The 25,436-nt window shown below is 37.4% G+C and overlaps 1 protein-coding gene across 2 annotated transcripts; it reads left to right on the plus strand.

Annotated features, from left to right (window-relative positions):
- Positions 1–9,930: 9,930 nt before the first annotated feature.
- On the plus strand, positions 9,931–21,106 carry LOC136240102 (ATP synthase subunit b-like). 2 transcript variants are annotated; one of them, XM_066030952.1, is made up of 5 exons: positions 9,931–10,250; positions 12,764–12,891; positions 12,941–12,996; positions 16,146–16,204; positions 20,849–21,106. In XM_066030952.1, the coding sequence occupies exons 2-5, from the start codon at positions 12,798–12,800 to the stop codon at positions 21,009–21,011; spliced, it is 372 nt and encodes a 123-aa protein (XP_065887024.1). In that variant the 5' UTR covers positions 9,931–10,250; positions 12,764–12,797; the 3' UTR covers positions 21,012–21,106. The 2 variants fall into 2 exon arrangements, with proteins under 2 accessions (XP_065887024.1, XP_065887023.1); XM_066030951.1 differs by lacking the exon at positions 9,931–10,250 and having other exon boundaries at positions 12,633–12,891.
- Positions 21,107–25,436: the final 4,330 nt, after the last annotated feature.

Raw genomic sequence — 25,436 nt, forward strand, 5'->3', positions numbered from 1 at the left:
CTAATCAACACTGAAGCGCCCCTTGATGTACGACCACATTATTATATTACATTTATTACTGTGCAGCAATCAAAAGATTATAACGCACAGGTGTGATCATAAAAGTTACTTAAGTTATTACAAAACTCATTAGGGGTAGCTAGAGGAATTAATTACATCAGCGGGGAGTTGGTTCCATAATTTGATGGTTGATGGGAGAAAGGAAAATTTGTACGCATGTTGGGTTTCCAACTCAAAATAAGAAGGTGCTTCCTTTTGTTGTTTCTGGTGATTTTCACACAGACTGGCCTTTAAAATAAAGCAAAAACAAGTGCCGGCTAATTTATTATTGGATTGCTTGTAGCATTGGGTATCAACACAAGTTTAACGTACAAAAACATATAGAAAAAGTGGTCACATGATCAAAAATATCATAATAGTTAAATTGGGCATTTTATTAAGAAAATCATTGTATTTTAGCATGACCGAAGTCACAATTTGTGTATTTTCTTTCCTTATAATGAAGACTTCTGCATCTTGTTGTGCTATACACATCCTTTATAGCTAATGGGATTATTGGCCATGTGACCACTTTTGGGTATTTACAATTAAAAGTGCACTGATATTGAAAGTAATAGACAGTTTAATAATATAATAGCACTTTGGGTTCATTTTATCTTAAGGATCAGAAACAATGAAAAAGGCTGAGGCATCATCTCATTTTGCAGTGGAAATCCTATATGAAGGGATTTTTGGTCACGTGACCACATTTTGGGTATTTACATATGTTAAAATTGTGCTGATAGTGACTGCTGCAAACATTCCAACTACAAATTAGCACTTTTTTGCTTTATCATAAATGTAAATCTGTGTGAAAATCTCCATAAACAACAAAACGAAGCACCTTCCTATTTTGAGTGGAAACCCTACCACATGTACAACGACTACATAGCTATCTGCAAAAAAAAACACTTCAGTGCATCATAATTGGTGGGTTTATTGTCATTCTGAGTTCACCAAGGGAATGTTCCAGTACCCGTTTTGTTTGTTATAAATACCAACCTTTCCACAGTGTCGCATCAGTCCAAGGTGGTCACAACCAATTTGCAACTACTGAGTGGAGCCACTGCTATGCAATGAACTTAATTTGTAGTTAGCTACATGTTCGTATCAGGGCTAAGCGATTGATATAGATACCTCAACATACACTGTCAATGGAAAGCATACAGCTCTTGCTACACAAGGATCTTGCATGCATGGCTTAATAATTTTCTCAAGCAATCTTAACTGGACAGATCACTACTCGTTAAAGTATATCAAATTCTAGGCCTGATGAGAACTTAAGAAGTTAAAAGCATATAAGCAAAAAAGCAACTTTACATTTCACACAACTGATGTATTGCTCTAAACTAAACTACAACCTCAGTTAGCTAATCAGAGACATAACCACCCTGGAATGTGCATGCGTCACATGATGCATGTGTTCGAGTGCAGAGCCATAGAACACATACTGAATGACTGCACCTCACCATCTTATTCAAGGCTCCAACAACTGGCAAATGAATTTAAACACCTCCAAGTATGTAGTGTTTACCTGCAGTAGACTAGTGTCTACCTCTGTTTCAAATTATTCAATTGGAGATCACTGTTTACATTGTACCACCCAGCACCCTTATTTGGGAATCTTGTTCAATTCTAAAATGTCATTTTCACCTCATATCACTAATATTACCTCTAAGGCAACTGGACACTAAACTTCGTTAAACGCAACCTTATAAATGCTCTACAGAATCTAAATGTGTAACTTATACAAGTCTAGTGAGACCACTCTTAGAGTATGGATCAGCAGTGTGGGACCCCTACTTGCAGAAGGACATATAAAATATTGAGATGGTACAACAACATGCTGCTCGTTGGGTCACATCAGATTACAGATACAACAGCAGTGTTTCAACTATGTTAACAGATTTACAATGGCATTCTCTGCAACATCGGCGACGTATAGCAAGAAATTATTCTACAACCTCATCTACCCATCATCAGTTTTTAAAATTCCTGTCTATTTTTTCAAACACCACTTATCCCACCTGCCGCCACCACCCTCTCCATTGTGAGATCCTTTTTGCTAGAACAATCACTATAAATTCATCTATACTCCAGATGTACGTACCTGTGATTGGAACAATTTATCCATTGACACTATAGAATCTCAATCTCTGGAAGTGTTTTTAGATAAACTATCACACTATAATTTTGTGATTTGTTGTAACCTCCCTGAATATATCAGTTTGTAACTGTATTTTCAGTATTCTTAATCATAAACTGAATTTACTACCTCCACAAGGAAAAAAATATCTTGCAAGACTTGCAAGATTTGCAGTGCAAGATCCTTACACTGATCTTGCCAGAAACGTGCAAAACCTTGCCGAATGTCTCTTTTTGCAAAATTCTTGCACTGTAGTCTTGCATGCAAGAATCTTGCAGGAAATGTGCACAATTTTTGCAAGGATCTTGCAAAGCAAGAATCTTGCAAAGAAAATGTCCCTTTTCTTGCAAGAATCTTGGAAACCTTGCAAGATATTTTTCCCTGGGTAGTATGATCTTATACATCTACCAACTGAACAATTTTCATCAAATCTTTGGACACCCCAACAAACAATTTCAACATCAAAAACTATATCTTTTAAGACCAACAACTAGAGCTTTCCTGAAACTGGCTCACCCCAGAAAAGTATCTGCTAACTGTTATTTTGATTAAATCAGTGGTAAGAATTTTAAAATCAAAGTGTAAGAATTTGGAATTATCTAGCTATGTACCTGTCATAAACTTACCCTTGCAAGCCAAAACATATGTGGGATCTCTTTAATTCATTGCATGGACATGCAGTAGCACTGATCCTAGCACATCTTCAGTGTACTCAACAGACCAATTCATGGTCACCAAGCAGACACTAAATGTACACATACTAAATAAATAACAAATACAATGTGCATGCGCTACACTATACACTTAATTCAAAATAATGTGATGAAAAATGAAAAATTCTCAAAATACCATGCATGCAGGCAGTAATATGAAGTGTACCAGAAGCAACTAGGCATGCTAGTAGTGCTAGGAAATCCTCTATACTCATGGGTAGCATATTCCTGTAACTGTACATGTTTACACGAAGATAATAATTATTTTGCATGTTCATTTGAGGCTTTATCAAGTGAAGACTTGTAATAATAAACTAAATCTAGTGCTGATTTAAAGTTACTATAATTTTGTATGCTTACTATACAAAATGGAACTGAGAATACAAGATTATACATAGCTAATTATGTAGTTCCATTTTTTATACAGTGTCAAATACAGTGCACACACATAATATGATAGCTGCATACAAATACATGATATACAGTAGTTAACAGTTTCCATTAGCTAGCTATATACCATAATGCATCAGCTCCTCTTCAACAGCCTCAACTGTGATAAAATTAATGATGTTGGATCCCTCTGGAAGGTTGGAGTAGATTATTTCACACGTTGGAAAAATTGTGGAAAATGTTTACCCCAGCCTCAACATCAACAGATTCAAGGCAGACTCTCTTTATAGAACACTAGACTATCATCTTCTAAAGACCATCTGGGATTTATCAACATTGGGTGTAGGCACCGGCCTATTATGCCCGAAATTTTACCTATTATGCTTTTGAGCATTGCTCAAAAATTAAGCCTATTATGCTCAAAATTATGCTTTCAAAATCAAGATTATGCTCTAGAAGTGACTGTTTTATTAGAGTATATCAGCCTTTCCTAGCTGCTCTATTAGAGTAAGTGACTGCTCTATTAGAGTATCTCGATCTTATTTCTGCAAAGTGTGAATAACCAACAAAGAAACGGTTTAATAAGTTATATTACGTGTTTTCGATTATAAAATGCACTAATAATACTATTGGCAGTGAATATTTGCTTTCTTTCAGGCGCGCGTATTGCGCATTTAATTAATTTTTCAAACATCGTCCCTATTATGCTGGCAATATGCTTGATGCTTTTGGTCACCTATTATGCTTTAAATTATTCCGGCATAATCGGCCGGTGCCTAATTGGGTGACTATGACTACAAACTACACAAGTTTGACTAGTCTGCATGAAGGATGCTGTTTCTAAATACTCCCATGATCAAGCAAAGCCAGACAATAGGGGAAGCCTTTGCAGCCGGGATAATGTGTGAAGAAACATGTATGGCTAAACAGAGGCAGAAACATGTATAGCTGAGTAGTAGTGGTGTTGAACATCACAATTATTAGTATGCATGCTTCTTTTGTTGTATTAATGCTTTACAGTGACCAGCACTGAAGGTCTGCAGCAACATGTTCTTAGCCTAGTGACACTTTGTTAGCCTTAAGCACTAATAAAGTGTACTGAAAAGCAGATTGTAGTGAAGGGTACTAGTAGCTATTAGCTAGTCCACCAGAAATTCTTAGCAAATTGCAAATATATTTTCATTTATGGGGTTTCTGAATTTGCTGTTGTGATAGTCAACTTATTTCTAGATGTGCCGGGTTATGAAGACTGATCTATAGCTAGCTACAAATACCAGCACCATAACCCACAGCATGAGGTCATATCAGAAGGTAACTGATACAGATTTTACATTCATAGACAAAAGTGCTATAGCTGCCTTATAAACTTGTAAAATTCCAAGGCTACAGTTTGGTATATGGATGAGTTGGTAGCTACATATTATACTCACTGTTAAAAATAGGGTGTAATCCAATCACCTTTGGGGGAGTTCTAACTGCTGTTTAAATTAAACTCCTTTGAAGGGAGTTGTAGTACTCCCAGGGGTGCTCTAGGAGCAACTAAAAGGTGTTACAAGGGCATTGCAACACTCCCTAAGGGTGTTCTAGGAATAGCTATAAAGGTGTTCTAGTGCTCTCCATGGTGGCATTTTGTTGAAAAGAAATGTAGGCTTGCTATAGCATTCCAGTAACCTTCATGTTGATTTCAATTTATACTCAATGACTACCAACAACAAAGCACATTAGCAGTACGCAATAATATATTTGCAACACCTTATACTTACCACATAGTTGTTTCCAGGTCACTCTTATAGAAGTTAGCAAACTGTACTTATAACCTAATTTTCAATAGAAGCATCCAATTGTGGGTTTCAATATACCTAGGTGTAGGCAAACACCCTTACAGTGGCTTAGCTATTATTGGGGAGTAAAATGACATTTGTGGTGTTCAACAACACCCCAAGTGCTACAATACTCCCCTAGGGTGTTTTAAATACCATGGGTGTACATGAACACCTTTACTATGGGTGTACCTGTAACACCTCGTTTTAACAGTGCTGAAACTGATAACTGACTCTATAACCAATTAAACTAACTAACACTTTTTGAATCGTATAATAAAACCATACTAATCACCTCTTATAGCCATAGTGAAAACACTGCTAATTATCTGATTTAAACAAAACCCACAATTAAAACTTTTGTAACTAAAGATGCAACCCACAATCGAAACTTTTTCTTGAAGAACTCTTCAGGAAAAGGAAGCTGTATTCTCCTGGAACAGAGTTGAACAATAGGTACTATAGGTCATTATTTGTGTTGGTAGTGATGCATAATACCTGTAATAAGTCTGCTTTTGATACACATAAAAGATTTAGGGTTTTTGGCCAATGGGGGGCGCTTTCAACAAGTTGCTGCAGAATTTAAAAAAAATTATTTAGCGGAATTTTCTAGTGACTGACTGACTAGTCTCGCGTGGCCAGACCGCTTTTTTTTCGTGTATTGGGTGGGGAAAAAAGGGTCTGGTTCAACTCCAATAGCTGTTTACTTCTGAGCCGTCCCCAGACACTGGGGACGCTAATTGAATAACATTGGCCGCAAAGGAGGCGCTATGACGTCAGTAAAACAATGAAATATTCGTAACACTTCTACTCCGGTTGTGAGTCTTGTTACACGATGAGGATGAACTTTAGGATGCTTTAAAAGAGACATCGGAGCAAATTAAGATTCATTTAAAGGATAAATAGATCAAAGCCATCTCGAGTTTACTTACTGACGTCATTGACACCTCCTTTGCGGCCAATGTTATTCAATTAGCGTCCCCAGTGGGACGGCTCAGAAGTAAACAGCTATTGGAGTTGCACCAGACCCTTTTTTCCCCCACTCAATACACGGAAAAAAGCGGTCTGGCCACGCGAGACTACTGACTAACTGCCTGATGGCTTCAGACAAGCGTAACTCGATAACGGCTGGGGCGGGCTACGGGCTTTCACTGTGTGCTTTTTGGCATGCTGCAGTACGTACAATGCATTCTTCATGGACTAACTTACCAGTGTCCTCCTTTGTGTCCCATTTTTCTTTGCTGACAGCGAAAAGCGTCGATTTGGCGATAGCACGTGATGGCTTCCCTTCGTATAAACGGAAATCGTTCGTATTTGTCATAGGGGCTATTTTGATAGCAGAGGTGCTTTTCAAATTCGTATTGCTGTGTAACGGATTGAACATAGCCGACAACGAAGCGTAATGGATCCTTCACTTTTCAGACGACAATTGATATAACTGGGGCGCGCGGCACCATTTCTTTCGGTATGCGTGGACTGCAGAGGTGCTTTTCGAAAACCCTGCGTAACGGGTTGAACATAGCTGACAACGAAGCGTAATGGATACTTCACTTTTCAGACGATAATTAGGGCGCGCGGCACCAATTCAGATGCGGTTTACGAAAAAAGTTTACAGACAAGTACACAGAAAAATTTGGAATTTTCAACTAGACTAGGGACCATAGCACATCGATAAACGATAAAAAGTACTGAAACAAGCTGGAATGGTACACAATATTAAATCACAGTAAAACAATAAGAAGTGTTATATCCCTACTGTGCATTTCCATTATGGTATCTTTAGCACAGTAGGGATATAACACTTCTTATTGTTTTACTGTGATTTAATATTGTGTACTATTCCAGCTTGTTTCAGTACTTTTTATCGATGTGCTATGGTCCCTACTCTAGTTGAAATATCCAAATTTTTCTGTGTACTTGTAATTATTAGGCAATGGATATTGAACCAAAAGTCGGTGCAATAGCGTAATGGCTATTGTACCGACAGTCACGTGAACCTTACTGAATTGAGTCTGGCAGACGATGAGAAGGTCTAGGTGGTGTCAGCGTGACTCAGCCAGCACTGAAACGAAGAACGTTTCTAGCTCGTTTGCTTTACGAATCACGTGATCTGTGCATTTTGCTGCCAATTAATCGATTGTGGGATGCAGTTTGACTTGTCTCCTCCACTTGTGGTATTCTTCAAGAAATCAGTTCGCAAAGTGTTATTAAACTATGCTATTAGAATGCTAACTTAGCTTTTACAGCCAACGATCAAGAGATAGAGGCTCTTCATAGTCAGTGATCAAGCTGAGGATCAAGCTAAACTGAATTCTGATAATCAAAATTCTTGATTGTGAGTGTTCAAGCGAGTGTTTCAACAGTCAGCTGCAGTGTATAGAAGTGACTATTTAAATGTTGAATGAGTTCCATGTAAGTGCCAGTTGTAATCAAGGCTGTAATATGATCTTGGTATTGGAGATAAAGGTACGTTGTTATTGCTGATGCACCATTTTATAGAGTATAATTATGTAACAGCCTAGTATGGGTATGGCAGGATTTTTGGGCTTCCTATCGACTGATTGGAGGAGTTGAGACATCAATATGGACCACAATTATTTGTTACATATAATGAACATTGTGGTACATGATTTTTCAATATGGTGGATCATGTACATGTGTGCCCTCTTTACAAACATCCCAAGTATTTATTTATTATCAGCCTGTACAAGGGTGCTTCCCTAACATACATAAACACAAAAACAATATCAGATACAAGCAGTTACAGTACAATACAAAAATAAAATTATAAAGTCAATGAAAAAAGTGAAACCGTAGAGCTTTACGAAAGGCAGCAACTTTAGTAATGCCCAGTATACAATACGGAATGGAATTCCAAATGAAAGGTGTGTTCACAAAAAATCAATGTGGGTATGAGTTGATAGTGGCCTGTAGAGGCAGACAATAAGTATATAAGCATTATTGTGATACAAGAAATTTTATGATCAGTGCACACAGCCCTACAGACCAATCTTTGAGTGGTTTCTCATTATTGCAATTTCAAATATCCATTTTTTACCCAAATAGTTTCTACACTTGTAACTATGTACTATAGCCATGTCTTTACTATAGCCATGTCTTTACTATAGCCATGTCTTTACTATAGCCATGTCTTGTAATTTCTGATCCAAGTTTGTGGCTTAATTAACTTTCACACCACACATTAGCTCTTCACAACCCAAATTACCTATTGTTGCAGATTACCTGCTGTTAACAAAACATCAACTTTAAGTTTGTGACCAAGCAGGCAGCTAGCACTACCAACTGAAATTGTTAAAATAAGTTTTGGTCAGTAAAGTTCATGCCCAATATGAGTCTAGAAAAATGCTCCAGATGAAAGTTCGGGTCTTCTTATGAGTGACGCATGAGCTAGCAACAAGTGGTCAAACACAGTGCACCAGGCCACCAACCCTATAAAGTGGTAAAAAAGGATGTAAAGAACTAATTAGGCACGTAGTAGCTATCATTTATTTGTACAAACCTCAAAATTAGCATAATTGTAACCGTACGTGCAGAATATTTGTAACTCCAAGTATCTCTGAATGAGATAAACAAGAGAATGGAGATGCATTTTCCCACTTCAATATCCAGTTTATCTTCATAAAAATATATATATTCGAAGCCCTACCAATTGAGTCTCTCCAGCAGTGCAGCCTACTTAAGAGGATATCAACTAGGAGAATTGGTAGGTAGTTAGATGAACACTTGTGCCCCATATTTACTCTTGTGAGTTGTCAAACCACCTAACGCAACATAGGTCATACTGAGTAGGGGCTTAACATTGATGGGTGCAAACTGACTTCAGTTCAAGAACCAGCACAAGTTCCCACACAGAGGCTATCACAGAAACTCACAGATGTTCCACACTTGTTGTGAACGGGTTTCCTGAAATCACGAGTAGAGGAGCACAGGTCCCGGCACAGGTCATACTGTATCCCACAATCAATTCACAGGTAGCAAAATACACAGATCACATGACCATACGAGAACCATTGTAGACCTATTTCTACTACTTCATTTGCTGGCTGAGTCAGGCTGATACTACCTAGACCTTCTTATTGTCTGTCAGAATCAATTCAGTAAATTTCATGTGACTGTCGGTATAATAGTCATTACACTATGGACTTTATCCACAATGGCATCATAATTGACAAAATGGCCATGTTTAGTGTGGGCACTTCGTATGTAATCACTAAAATAAGCTTTGTTTGCGAATTTCATGACATAGAACTGTTGGATAATAAAGGTAAGAGGCAAGTTAGCATGATGTGGCAATGCGAAATAGTCCCACCAGACGAAACCAGGCTTAAGTTATGGTATTGGGTATTGACGCAAAACCACATGCATTGGTCTTGTAATTATTCCAAAGCAAATCCTGTCAGACAATGCTAAACAGTTTAAGACAGCAAGATCAGTTCTCAACAAGATTTGGAGTGATGTTGTTAGAAGTGATGATGTGATTGATTTTTCTGCAGCAAAGGGAATTGAGTGGAAATTTATTGTTAATGTATGCCTCATCTTTCCCCTTGCTGCAGTATGTAAATGTTATCATAGCGAACCGCCATCTCTCCCAATGCCCTCTGTACAAAAGTGTCCACACTATCGGCCACCATTTTGTGCTGTGACATCATTGTGGATAAGGTCCATTGCACCGACTTTCAGTTCAATATCCACTGTCTAATTATTATTATTAAAAGTGCACAAACAAGTATAAGGAAAAAATTGGAATTTTAAATTCTAGTAGGGATCATATTAACGAAAAGTACTGAAACAAGGGATCACTTACACCTAACATGCAAATTTAATCCCTACTTTAGCCATATTACTAGCTAGCATTATTATGACATGGCTAAAGTAGGGAGTAAGTTAGGTTTATGATCCCCTTGTTTTGGTACTTATGACCCCTACTAGATGACCCCTATATATACTAGAAAGTTTTTTCACTCTGTCATCATGTTTATAGGAAACCCATCCCTATCAGTCAGTTGTTTGTACCTCAACCCTGAACCCTCTTGAAGTACTTCATCATGTTGCTATGGCTAAGGTGCGTCTCCACAGCCAGCATCCGAGGGGTCAGTATAGTGAACAAGAAGTTCTCAACCTGTAAGTGTGGTAGAGGAGGTAGTTATCCTAATGTATACATTATATGTGACCGGATTTGCGAAAAGGGGTCTTCCACACACATCCAATTATGTGAGCATGGGAGACCATAACAAAGTTTCCAAGTAACATATTGATCTGCATTTTCACCATCTATTCAACTATGTTGATGCTCACATCTGACCAATTTTCAAGTCAATAGCTCCTTCCAATCTGAAGTTATGAATTATAAAAGGTGGTAAATTGGATGTGTGTGGAAGACCCCTTTTCGCAAATCTGGTCACATATTAGGATAACTACCAGTATTGACAGGTAGTTATCCTACCATTATATTAAGGATAACTACCTGTCTCCTGGCAGGTAGTTATCCTGCCATTATATTAACCTGTCTCCTGACAGGTAGTTATCCTACCATTATATTAAGGATAACTACCTGTCTCCTGACAGGTAATTATCCTAATGTATACATTAGGATAACTACTTGTCTAAACTAATCGCCTACCTAACTATAAGCAGGTCGAAGAATAAGTAAGAATAATGTGTATACGTAAACATGACAACTACTTATGTAGATAATTAGCTTAGACAGGTGGTTACATTAGGCTAATTACCTACATGCCTAACTAAGTAGTTAGATAGGTAGTATGGTGCGTGCATCCAAAAGTTCCCAAGACTTACGCATTAGATTTTGCACCATTCCATTCAAATTCTTATAACTCGACACTCGCTTGCACTATTTCCACGAATCAACTGTCATTGTTTTCCTTATAGGTGGTACCAAAGCTTTTTCTTGAACAGCAGTAAGGTGTTAAAACATCGCTTTAAAACTAAATTCTTCGTTTATACTTAGAAAACCTGCTGTAACTTTGTCCCCATTTACACTACAGTCCTGTGATAAACATCAAAAGACTCATCACATCATGACACATCATGCAATATGTAGTATCACATGATTGCAGCTTAATAAAATGGCGTAGTGAGACAAAAATGTGATCGATGCAAAATTAATCTTGTAAATTACGCATGTGATGGAAGAGGAAAAAAGACCTTTCAAACTTCATGGAATTACTTCTATACAACTGTTTTGTGTTAGACAAATATGATCTGTGAGATTCAAGAACATTTTACTGAAATTATAAAATATGTGTAAGCAGCTAGCTATATCTTAGTGATTTGGATTTCTTTGCTGTGACCAGCTTATGTGTGCAATTTAGCTGTGTAGCTATATAGGATTATTGGTTTTGTAATCTTGGAGTGACGCCCTCTACTCTTGATTCACACCAATATTTGCTGCACAAGTGTTATGTACTATTTAGGTAAACATAAAGTTGTAATACAACCAGAAATACACATTGACTAATTATAATTAATTTTTAGAGGCACTAAGTTGTACAAAATATCTACAAATATATTAAAGACGTTTTCAGGCTGTAAGGTTGTTTTGTTTTTCTTTTTATCTACTTTAATTGCCGGTTAAGCACTGGAGGGTGTATACAAGGTATGAGTAGCTAAGGCTTAGACTATGTGGTCTAAAATGGGACAGTTTCTTGCCACATCAGATTAACAGATTATGGTAGCTACCCATTAGCAGCTTTGGCTAGTGATGTAAGATGTATTCTAAGAGGAAAATTTTGAAATTTGAAATTCCAGTAGGGATCATATTAATAAAAAGTACTGAAACAAGGTGATCATTTACACCTAATGTGCACATTTAATGCCTACTTTTACAATTAGTAACTAGTTATATTGCATATGGCTAAAGTAGGGATTAAATTTGTGCGTTAGGCGTAAATGATCACCTTGTTTCAGTACTTTTTATTAATATGATCCCTACTGGAATTCAAAATTTAAAATCCTTATACTTGTTAGTGCACTTTTTAAATGATATAATAATTATTGTTCATAAATGTGTCAACTCGGCAATCCAAAATTTGATATCTGAATAAAGAAATTTGGTCTCGTTATTGCCCTTATTTACCTACATAGTTTCAAGTAGATAGTTTAGAACCATGAAATGTTAAACTTGAAGCTTTGGAAAGGCTATTTAAGACATACTTTTTTGCAGAGCCGGTCACATAGTCCATGATTTACATGTATGACATGAAACTATGGGCTATGAAATTTTAAGATTCATAGGTATATCATAGTCCATGAAATACCCAGTGGTAAATTTTCATGGTGCATTTCATTATGCATTTAGAAAAACCATAAATGCTCATGGCCATGTGTACATATATGTATGGCTCCATGTATTGCAAGAAGTTAGCTAACTTAGTTACTAATTAGTTTAGACAGGTAGTTATCCTAATGTATAAGCAGATTATGGAGTATGATGCTGTGATCGTTGTAGCTAGTTCGTATAATTGCATCATTTAATTGGTGTTTCCTGGTATAGGCTATTCAATATAAATTTGCTGTCTTCGCTGTTGCATTTTGTATTCAGCCATCAACTGTTAACTTTAAAAGAGCTAGAGTTATTAGCTAGTTACAATTTGGGTTTACTTTGCGTTCTGTAGAGTTTGATCATTCATACTACGTACTGCTAGCACGATGGAGGCCATACTACAAATGTTGGAGGCTAATTCAAAGAGCATTGAGAAAGAGTTACAAAATGAAGCGGAAAAGCTCAAATCACTTCAGAAAAGTTAGTTATAAGACACTAGTTGATCTTAGCAGTCATGCTTGTTTCGTAGAGCGTCAGGAACTGGAAGAACGCCGCAGCCAGCTCGAAAGTCAGCGAATCCAGGAGGTAACAGTATTTTGTGTGTGTGTTTTTGTGTAATGGTGATCTGCATGGCGCAGTTGCCCAGTCGATTAGAAATAAAGGGTTTGGTTTGTCCAGCATCATGCACTTGTGCAGCTGGAATGCGCGCTACGTCACTCAATCAGGAGAGAACCATATTGAACAATTAGCTATTCATAATTATCTATGGCACGGCAAGGTGTGTAGCTATAAAGTGTGCAGCTACACATAAAAATATAATATAATTGGTATGGATGATATCCCCAATGATAAATTTTGATGTCAAACCTTAGTCCCTCGTCCTATGTCTCGTCACCTGCTAGAGCAGCTGTCTGTTTTGCTTTTGGCTGCGATATATTGCCCTGCAGGTGTTTTTACATTGTTCAATCTGCTGCCTAACAGCTCATTGTGGAAGTTGGATCCTGGATCCTTCTCCCCCTCCTTGGCACTCTCTTTAGGCCATTCCAAGTAGTAATCCTGTTCTTGTCCCCTCCCACATCAGTTTTTGACTGTGTCTAATTTTGGCCATATTTTCTTATTTTGGCTATTATTGGTTTTGAAAAATCACTGTTTAGAAGGTTTACAGATAGCTATGTAAGTTGCATGCTTATAAGTTGTGTACTTAGTGCTTCAGCCTTTTTATACAACATGTGATATTTAAACTTATAACATGGCTTAGCCTAGCTACTTGTTGTGAGTCAGTGAAACAGTAGACAGGGCCGCCCACAGGGGGGGGGGGGGGGGGGGGGCAACTGGGGTATTTTGCCCCGGGCCCCAGCCTGAAAGGGGCCCCATGCAGGAGGCCCCATGAAGGGCCCCTGAATACCTTTTTAAAAGATCGATATACTCTAATAGAGCAGTCAGATCTAAATACTCTAATAGAGCAGTCACAGTATTCTTCAGAGGAGCAGTGTAGCAAGCTTATAGATAAGGAGATATGGTTGGTGCTGGGTAGTTATTGTCATTGCCAGCAGGTTGTGACCTTTTTTTTTTTTTTTTTGGTCTTCACCTTACAACTTGGGTGAAGGGCCCCACTTTAACTCTTTGCCCTGGGCCCCTTAATTTCTCTGGGCGGCCCTGACAGTAGACACGGTAGCCTATACTCAAATTTAAGTCTGTCCCACACAGTGGCAATTCTAGTCCTGATCTACAGGGGGGGCCAAGCAGGGAACAACATAACTATTGTTGGATGACTGTAATATAAAGTAGAATTTCAGGGGGGTCTGGGGGTTGCAAAGTTGCAGGATTTTTGCAATTTGAAGATTTGAAAACAGCTTAAAATTTATGCTATAAACATGAAAAATGCTAAAAATAACAATGCCAATCTATACTGCAACTTTTCTCCAAGATTTGTAAAAAGCTATTTTTCAGCAGGGGAGGCCAAGGCTTCCCCTTAGAATCATCACCTATGGTCCCACAATATAGCAGTGTGCCAGTATACATAATTCTTGCAGTCTATGTGACATTTTCTATGCCCGTGCTCAAAGAGTGCCTGTCCTGATTCACTCCTCATAACTTTAATGACATTACAGGTTTTTGCAATTGAATTCGTCGCCTTTGCGATTGAATTCGTCCCGTTTGCAATTGAATTCTTCGTCCCGTTTGCAATTGAATTCATCGGTTTTGCAATTGAATTCGTCGGTTTTGCAATTGACTTCGTCGGTTTTGCAATTGAATTCATCAGTTTTGCAGTTGAATTAGTTGGTTTTGCAATAGAATTCGTCGCGTTTGCATTACAATTCGTCATAAACAAAACGGCTCCAAGAAACCAACCCGTTCATTAAGAGATGAACTATTTATGCCTTGGAAAGTTACACTTGAGACACTAGAAAGTAATTGGAGCTGGTAGTACGCGAAGTTGATAGCTGTCTGACAAGTTAATTAACTTGCTCACGAGTGACCACACCCATCGCGAATGGCGTAGTAGAGTTTGGAATGTTGCTGGATAGGCTGTAGAGGAAGAATTATTGCCTTATAAAGAGTTGTTTACTACTGTTGTACTTGAACAAGTTCTTGTAGCAGCTGCTACATCATGTTTTCGTGTTTCCTCCAGCTGCCATTCTTGTTACGGGCAAAAGCGACGAATTCAATTGCAAAAGCGACGAACTCAATTGCAAACGGGACGAATTCAATTGCAAACGGGACGAATTCAATTGCAAAAGCGACGAACTCAATTGCAAACAGGACGAATTCAATTGCAAAGTCGCCGAATTCAATTGCAAAAACCTGTAATATAGTAGCTTTAGTACTTAAATTAATTGTAGTACTGTATTTGTAATTACTGTATGTATATTCTGGCTGTGGCCACCTTTAATGCAGGCCCGTCTGCATTAAATAAATAAATAAAACTTACTGGTGCACAAATCAGTAGCTGCATGCTGTTTATTGCGCGTATTATGAAGTTTAAAGGTTGCATGTGAATAATGCCATATGGCTAAGCCTTCATCCAATTTTTGATTCAGCTAGGACCAGAATCAGGAATAGGTTGCAGGGGTTTGCTTTACCGTGAGTCCTGCCCCACTAAGGGGGTTTCCTTATATGCTGGCTCATTCTGACAGTCCACACAGTGAGCTGTAGGTCTAATTAGCTAGGTTCTGTAGATTAACTGTTTTATCTTGCTTGTTTTACTAGGCATTTTAGCTAGGATGGGAGTGCCATTAGGGCCGGATATCATCAATTCTAAGACATAATTTTGGCGGAATCAAAAGTTTGAATATTACCTAATTAAGGAACTACTTAAACTGTGAGTGTTCAATGCTGAATTGTGGGGTGTCAGCTGTTGTGTTATAAGTTATTGCTCAAAGACCACTGGTTGGCACTTGTAGCTAAGAATCGCTCGAGGAATCGCTATGTAACTACTGCTAGCTACGCAAAACTTGTGGACTTCAAATTGATCAGACAAACCACTCGGCATTCTCTGTAGCTAGCTTTATGTAGTACTGTAAAGTGATAATCAAATCAGTTGCTTTAAAGTCACAATCAGTATTGTCATTAAACTTTGTTGCCTTGTAAATGGTTCACACAAATTCTGCAGTCATTACAATTTTGTTGGTTGCACCAGATACTTATAAGCGCATGATGCTAGATCAACCAGACCCTTCATTTCTAATCAAAGGGGTGGCAACACCAGACTTACACACATGGTATATCTGTAGGAGATTGAGCAAGCCCTAGGCAAGGGTGAAGGGAGACTGGATGAAATCACTGAGGAATTGTATGTTATCATGTGTGTCACTGTGAGCTTTATCTGTAATTACCCCCATCATGAACACAAATATTTGAGGGCTAGTAAATGTTGGTGCATAGACGAATAAATTTGGAATTTTAGATTCAAGTAGGGATGTGGGAATTGCCCAGGAATTTTGCAAAAACTCTAATAGAACATTCACCTAAAACCATGCTCTTTGCAGTTTAGGTCTAATCAAGCAAGAAAACTTTTGACAAGACTGAAATTTGCTGTTTTGTTCATCTTATTATTCATATCATATTGTTATTATTATGATACAAGAAGCCATTCAAGCATGCATAATAGATCCAGGGGACACCTAGTCTGGTGCCGCCCACCCCTTTGCTAAAAAGTAAAGTAAAGGTCTGGTGAAATACAAATACCATATCAGTTCTAGTGCTGAAATTCCGTGCTAGCCAATTAATGTGTGCCAATGATGTTTTAGACAGAAATCACCTTGGCAACACAATGCCATTGTTCAAATTGTAGGCGGGAATCCTATGGCGACATATGCTGTCTGATTGAATTCCTTTTGAACTGATATGGTATTTGTATTTCACCAGACTCTTACTTTTTAGCGAAGGAGCGGGCGATGCCCGACTAGGGGACACCACTGCAGGAGCTCATCGAGTCCAAAGCATGTAATTCCATAAATGGCGAAATTCAAACATGGCACCGTAATAGTAATTTTGAAATTGCCATATAAGGATGCACTTAACCCGCATGCTCACAGAACCCGTAACTAAATGCGCAACATCAGTGAAGGTGTAAGACCGAGCAAGATGCTTAGCCTCGTGCCCAGACCGTCTTTTTTCTCCGCTTTCAAAAGGTGTGGTCGCCATAGGGTGAGCAGTAATGAGCTGTGATCTAACTAAAGAAATGTACAATTTCACTGAAACTTGAGGCATAATGGTTTTACCAAAGGTTCTACGTATAAATCCTAGGGTTTTGTAGGCTTTCTTATAGGTCTTTATGTGTATGGGAGGAATTAATAGGGTTATTGTTGATATTGTAAGAAGTTGCAATTGGAGATTTACATTTGAATGACCGGTGAGAACATTTGGAGAGATGAAATGACAGGAGGAATGATGTGCTCCAGCTAAACAGACACTTTAGATAGTGTTGTAGCAGTTGTGTGTCGCTTGGAACATTAATGTGTCTAAAGCATTTAGTATCATCCACAAACAATATAGCCTTGCTGTATACAACAGCATTATTCATGTATGTGATAAATAACAGTGGTCCCAGGAGTACTCCAGATTCTAAAGGAATTGAGGTGGGAATTGCAACTGTTGATGGATACAAATTGAGTTCTGTTGGTTACATATGCATGAAACCATGGCCAAAGCTCACCACCGATGGTAATTAAAGAGAGTTTGTGAAGAAGATGTGAGTGAGAAACTGTATCAAAAGCTTTGGTGATGTTAGGGACAAGTATATTTTGCTTTTTTCCACTTATTTTTCATTCCAGCAATTATCACCTATTATGCTCCATATTTTGCTCAAGAATTATATATTTTGCTCAGCATTAATCTTTGTTAATTGATCATTTCCAAGTGCAACTCACAATTTCACCTTAAAGTAACTTTTCTATTAGAGTATCTCAATCTGCACTTGCTCTTACAGGTAACTAGCTAGTAGTACTTAACGTGTGTGACTGTTCTATTAGGGTATCTCGATCATCACTTGTTCTTGTAACGATTAGCTATATATTGTTGTATTTTATCACCTGTGACTGTTTTATTAGAGTATCTCGATCTTTTGTGCAATTTTATGTCCACTTCACAAAAATTGCACCTATTATGCCAGCATTTTGCTCGTTGCTTTTACCCACCCATTATGCCAAAATTTTCCGGTGAAATTGACACATCCCTAGGTGATGTCCAGGTAAATAACATCCAACTGATGATTGATGAGAGGTAAAAGCATTCAACAGGAATAAGAGTAATTGCTGGACTGATGAGTGATTCTACATAAATCCAAATTGGGCTGGGTTGATTCTACTGGTGACATGTCCAATTATACGTATTATGCAATCCATACATGTCACAACTATATAATATGTCCACCATGTTTGAATTTTGCCATTTACGTTGTGGATATGCAGAGTTACATGCTCCCTCATCCTTAGCACTCGATGAGTTCCTGGTAAGGATCATGGGCAAAGTATTTATATAAAAATACTGAAACAAGGAATGGCTTACACCTAATGTATATGTGCAAATTTAGTTAATTTATTGCAAGCTATTTAACTTGACTATCTACACTATTAACATCCATGCGTACACTCAGTGTTCAGCTTAGGTCTTTCTCTGCCCGGCAGAGTGACTTGTACCCATATGCAACCACCTCCAGTACTAGATGGTAAAGTGCTAGCTGTATAGATCATCAAAATTAATATGGAAATACTGAAATACTCTCTTTAAGTGTGCCAAATTTTGGCTTGATCAGATAAGGCGTTTGTGTTTTATGAAGCTTTTTGTAGCAATAGTGTAGTATTTGTTGTGTGTTGCTGGTTTTTTTAGCCGCACAACATACTACCAGGTTGCTTATAACACTACTGAGAAAGAAAACTTCATATTGTGTGTCATGGACATTATATTATGTCACAACGTAACATGTGCTCCAGGAAAATGTAATGTGCTTAACACATTTTCGGAGTTCCGTTTTATTACTGTTTAGGTAGCCAACGTAATGCACAGTTAAATCTGAGTTGCCAAGTTACAGAGCCACAAAGTAGGAACAGCAGAAAAATTGATCTGTACAGTGAAAAATAAACTACAGGCACTTATGAATACAGTGATATACAGAAACCAGATTTGCAGAGAAATAGGCATTTCAAAAATTTACACAAGTTTTTTTGTCAACACATGTGAATTATTACTATCAAAGGAGCCGCCCAGGCTACATTTGCAATGTAGTATGGCTGGTCACTTTACTGGGCTGCATTTTTAGATGTAGCTAATGGCCAGGCTACAATTGGTGGCATGTTTTCAATATGTTTGTTATAGTAGGCACTCAATTCGTTTCAATTGTGGCATTCAGCTCATCATGCAGCATGATGTTAATAGCTGTATTAATGTTCTTGTACAAACACAGTACCAAAGGCTAATGAGTAGCAAGTGAATATTGTTTAAGTGGTGACTAACACACAGGAGAGGTGAAGTTAGAGATGTGTTATATTTGGATTTTCATTTCAATATGATATTGGTACGATAATTAGTAAAATATCGAAATTTCAAGTCAATTTCGATGCATAAATTAGAAAACCATCTAGGGTAAACACTAATGTACAAAGATGATTAGTTGCTAATAGATAATCAATTAATTACACCGTGTAAACGATCCTTTAAAGTGTCCATTGTTCAAATTTAAACTGTCCAAATCTTCCATGTTTTAATTATTCCAATCTGAAATTGTACTTAGTAAAAAGGAAAAACTGCATGTATTGTTTGTTCTAGCATATAGCTGCATGAGCTTTAACGAGTGGTTAAGAGATAGTACTGGGCTGGGATGTCTATCAGCTTGCATTGCTTATAAACTTGAATCTTCAAGTAATGCCATTTTAGTATACATAACATGTTGGTAATACTGTCTCTATGGTTTCTCTTCCAAGGTCTGTTTAATATGAAATGTGCAGCATAACCTTGTGTGGGTGTACTAATTGTGTGGGTTGCCAAATATGCAATTCATACACCAAAACTATTGCATCAAGCAAGTATAGAAAACTGGTAAAAAAACGTTTTAGATGGCAAAATTGCACAGAGCAGACCTTCATTTCGTGATTTGTACAGTCACTTACAAAAAAGCAGTATCTTTACCAAAATATATTGACTATACAATAAAAAATAAAAATTGAAAATTGCAATATCTAAATTTGATATGATAACAATTATGGTGATATCAATAGTTTTTTATATATTGCACACCCCTACAGCCACGTGGTGCTCTATAAAAACATAGCTAGCCATGCAATACATTACCATCATAATAGATGCTAGAGATGGCTTGAAATGGTAATATCACTCACCAGTAATGCTTTAGTTTATTTGCATACCACATTTGACACTAATGTACTCATTAAAGTGCTCATGTGTTTAAAAAAGTTATGCGATGTAGCTAAATGACTACATGTACTTTGCACCATAATCAAAAATTGGAAGCCCAGGTATAAATTGTACTTGTGCTATGCTGCACAAAACCGCAGCCAGTGCAATGTCTGTGTACATTGCACTGCGATCGGTGCATTATAACTTATAATGCACTTGTTACGGTCTGCAAAACCGCAACCAGTGTATTTTAAGTTATAATGCACTTGCTGCAGTCCACAAGAGTGTTATATACAAATTATGGCACTGGTGGGGCCTTTGAACTGCCCACACAGAGTGGTACACATTAGCTATAACACGGACAGTTGGGCTTTGCCTGATATGTAGACATACTTCATGGCTATAAACTATTGAGGTTTGGGATTATTTAGGGTAAGTACCCAAAATATCTAATGATTTAATTAAATTGAGGGGGTGGGGAGATGTGTTACTTCCTGTCTTTATATGAACACCAGCAAGTGAATGATGCATTGCTTCCTGTTCAATGAACAACTTGTCATGTGATGATGTGTTGTTCCTGTAGGAAAAAATGTAAAGAGATGCTAGACCTGCAGGTGGAGAGCGCAGATAGTGCAGTCAAACTACAATCACTACATCAGAAATATCAACAGAATCAACAAATGCTTTCAGAAATGATTTCTACTATGGAATCAGTTGCAAGCAGCATAAAACAGCAATCGCCATGATTGTCCTATGTATGTACAACAGTTATAGTTCTTAGGAATAATCAAACATTGTTGTACCAAGAACTCTGTAAACATTATGAGCACTGTATCTTAAATGTTATCAGTTGCATGGCCAAACGTTTGAGATTTTTCAGATCAATTTTAGCTATAAATGTCAAGCTCTTGTGTTTTTCCATCAGAATGTTGTTTAGGAATTATGTATGTGACTGCTCTAATAGAGTATCTTGATCGTTTTAATTTAATGCAGTACAAGATGAAAGGCAAAGTGTTATTAAGGGTTTACTAGTTAAAATGGGTGTTAGTTGACTGCAGTTGCATGCCACTAACAGGGCCGTCCAGAGAAATGAGCCTTATCCGCAATTACGTCACAACGCAAAAATGGCGAAAAGTGTGGGGGCCAAGTGGGATACTTTGTATGGAAGGGATAACGTTTCGAGATGTTCCACGTGAAGAAAGCATGAGAAAACTCTGGTGAGGCTTATTAACTATCTTACTATGATAGTAAGATAGTTAATAAGCCTCACCAGAGTTTTCTCATGCTTAGTCTATGTATAGGGGCACGCATTTTCGTACTTCTCGAGTAGTCCTACGGTCGGCTGCTTTTGGTTTCTTCCCAATGGCTCTCTGTACAAAGGCCCCCACACTTTTCGCCATTTTTGCGTAATTGCGGATAAGGCTCATTAGAGAGCCCAGGGGCAAGGAAGGGTCTAGATCCTGACTGCTCTATTAGAGTATATCGATCTTTCTTTAAAGAGGTATTCAAGGGGCCCCTTTCGGGCTGTGGCAGGGGGCAAAATACTCCCCCCCCCATGTGGGCGGCCCTGGCCACTAAAATTACAGTTATATTTTAATATTCTGTCACTAATCTGGGGTTTCTGTCAAAACCATGGAAACTCACCTACTGTTATCAATAGTGCATTGCTTATTCTAACAAAAAGTATTGAAATCCCATCCAAAAACAGCTTATAGCTGTAAAAAAAGTGCGCGTCCAAGTAAAGCAGAGTTAACTGCGACAAAAAGTAATGATATCGTAATGCGGCCATGTGCGAGGTGTGCAAGTTGTAAAATTAATATTAGCTAATCAGATAATACAATGTTATTGTTAAAGTGTTAATGAGAACTATGTGATGCTGCTATTTTTAAGTGTGTGAGCATCTTCATAAATGCCACACAAATTTAATTCTCAATAAAGCAATGTTTATAGATTCTCTGATAGCAATAAATAGTTTGAGTTTGGCCGTCTTTCCTGTATACGGCAATGCTACGAACAAAGGAAAGGTGGCCAAACTCAAACTATTTATTGCTATCAGAGAATCTATACACATTGCTTTAAATTTGTGTGGCATTTATGAAAATGCTCACACACTTAAAAATAGTAGCATCACATAGTTCTCATTAACACTTTAACAATAACATTGTATTATCTGATTAGCTAATATTAATTTTACAACTTGCACACCTCGCACATGGCCGCATTGTGATATCATTACTTTTTGTCGCAGTTAACTCTGCTTTACTTGGACGCGCATTTTTTTACAGCTATAAGCTGTTTTTGGATGGGATACATAATACACCAAAAGTTGGTAGATGTGCTGTAGTACATATTCCCTGTTAAAAGTGTGCACTCTTCAAACAGGAATGCACCTACAAAATTAACGATAATATCAATAGTTAACCACTCTTCATGGAATATATATCCCTTAATACAAAAAGGCTTTGGTAAACTGTAAAGTGATTGTGCTAAAGTTGGAATTTAAGATAATTATGTCAATCATCCAGACAAAATGTTCAGATGGTTAAATTTGTGTACCCAAATTGATATACCAGGGCTGTTCAATTACTATTATAGAACATGCTTAGATTTACATTAGGTGCTACCCATGAATCAACACCTATGCGGCAGTGGAGAAAGAAATGGAACACAAAGGTAAGTCCATGATGTATCCATTGTAACCATTGCAGTAGGTGAATAGGTACCTCTTGGGCCTATGCAACATCAAACAATGAAGAAATCAAGCTTGCAGTGTTGCCCATAGCTGCACATCAGTGACAAAATACTCTAGCTGAAGTCACTTTTGACATTCAGATAACCGAGAATCCAAAGCATTACCAAATCATGAAATTGTCTAAGAAACTGGAAGTGACAAAATTACCACTAAATGACTTATGGCTTAAAAGCAGATGAAGAGAAGCCATCTTCAACCAAACACCAGTGTAAAATCACAAACAATTTTGTGCAACCACAAAACAAGAGGAGCTGCTGTAGTAGAGTCATAAACCATATTTACAGCAGCACAAATGACAGATAGTTGGAAATCTACAGAAGCAAAAAATTATGCAAAAGCATCTATTAGTAACTAAGAACTTGATTGATTTATTAACACTTTTACCTCGGCTGCATGTGTATGTATGTGAGGATACACACATGTGGCTGTGTACCTGTTATTTCCGCTCACTTAACAGTTCATTAAAATCACATAGCTTGTTAAAGGCATTTTAAACAAGAACAATAGAGTATGCCACAATTGTAGTCTTGCATGGCCAGACCGTTTTTCCTATTATTGAGTAGGGGGAACAGATCCTTATCAGGGAAAAAGGTGATCTGTCCACATAGACTATAATAATTCGGTAATGCCTCAATTATGTATTTTAGCTTGTTAATAAATCAACTAAATCATCCACTGCTGTCTATACTAGCTATATTATAGTATCACTAAAATTACTTTACTATGTGTATAGTATGACTGAATTATCCTGGTATGTACAACTGCAATGAAGCAAAAGTAAAGGAATTGACAGTTAGGTAGGTATAGGAAACATTTTAGGCAGTATCCCTTAACTAACTTCCTTTACCTTTTCTGTAATTTCTTCTAACTGCATGATTCATTGCAGTTATATACCTATACCTAGAAAACATTTTAGGCAGTATTCCTACCACGAGTATATATGTACATCCTAGCTGCATACATCACTTCCTGTAATTTCTTCTAACTGCATCAGTTGTACATACCAGGATAATTCAGTCATACTCAATTATACAATAGTAAAGTAATTTTAGTTATGCTATAATATAGCTAGTATAGACAACAGTGGATGATTTAGTTGCTTTATCAGCAAGTCAATAATCCATAACTGAGGCATTACCTAGTGGAATTATTATAGTCTATGTGGACAGATCACTTTTTCCCTGATAAGGATCTGTTTCCCCTACTCAACAATAGGAAAAACGGTCTGGCCATGCAAGACTACTTTCTCTATTGTTCTTGTAATAACATATTCATTGTTTGTGTGGTAGGTAATTAAAGTATATCAGCTACAAATTGAGGTATTGCTACAGTCGGTTGGTATATCCTCAGTCAACCATACAACTGCTGTATGAATACAATTAACATAATCATATTCACTTGTGTCTTCATGCCAATAGTGGAAATACAAAGACTTCTAGAGTAAAGCAAAACCTCAGTAATAGTATTACCAACAAAATGCATAAACCACTCTACAAGTTGCAATAATATTGACAGTATAATTGTCTCAATGTGTATACAACATAACTTTGTGAACTGTTATCAAGACTATCCCATGGCTAAACTTTATACTTTATTTCAGTTGGCATTATATTTCCAGTTCTGCAGTCCAGCAAATGTATAGCTGGCTGATTCAAAAATTGTTGTGTTTGCAGTCTGAGGAGCTGGAATATAAGTGGTGTCACGAGTGGTAAAATATTCCAGTAATCATGCAGGATATGTGATGAGTTATGATGTCAAGTGTTTTTGTAGCGATTATAAACATAATGTTCGTGCAGCCCATGCAAAACCACTTGGTTGAAATCATGGTCAGGTGTTGATTTAAGACACACTTACAGAAACATTAAATGTGACCAGATTTGCGAAAAGGTACCTTTTTCACACACAAAATTTGACCCATTTTGTGAACTTTGATGCTTCATAATGTCTTTATCATTGCATATAATTATCTGCAATTTTCCATGAGTGCAGCTAACGTATCTGGCTACATTATGAAAGTTAAAGCAAGTTAATCAGTGTAAGGAGTCAAGCGTTACATCATTTTGTTTGCTTACATGTAAAATGTGTGGAAAAGGTACCTTTTCGCAAATCCGGTCACAAATGACATAACATTATATAATCATGAATAAAACTACATAACTTTAATCATGGCATGTACTAGCCTTGACACCATGCTATATATTATAGCCTGTACTATACTCAGTTAAGCCTTTAATATGTAAAATCTCTGTCAGGCTTGCCCCATGGTACATACTTATATAGCACATTTGGCAACTAAGATCTGTTACCTACATTAGCTGATTATGACTCCCTATCTGCACCAAAAGAATCATGCTGTGAAAAATGGTGCAGTCTTAATAAGCCTGGGTGAAAAAGTGGTGAAATAAAAGGTGGCAGCCAA

The sequence above is a fragment of the Dysidea avara genome, chromosome 12, assembly GCF_963678975.1.
Source record: "Dysidea avara chromosome 12, odDysAvar1.4, whole genome shotgun sequence".
Classification (NCBI taxonomy): domain Eukaryota; kingdom Metazoa; phylum Porifera; class Demospongiae; order Dictyoceratida; family Dysideidae; genus Dysidea; species Dysidea avara.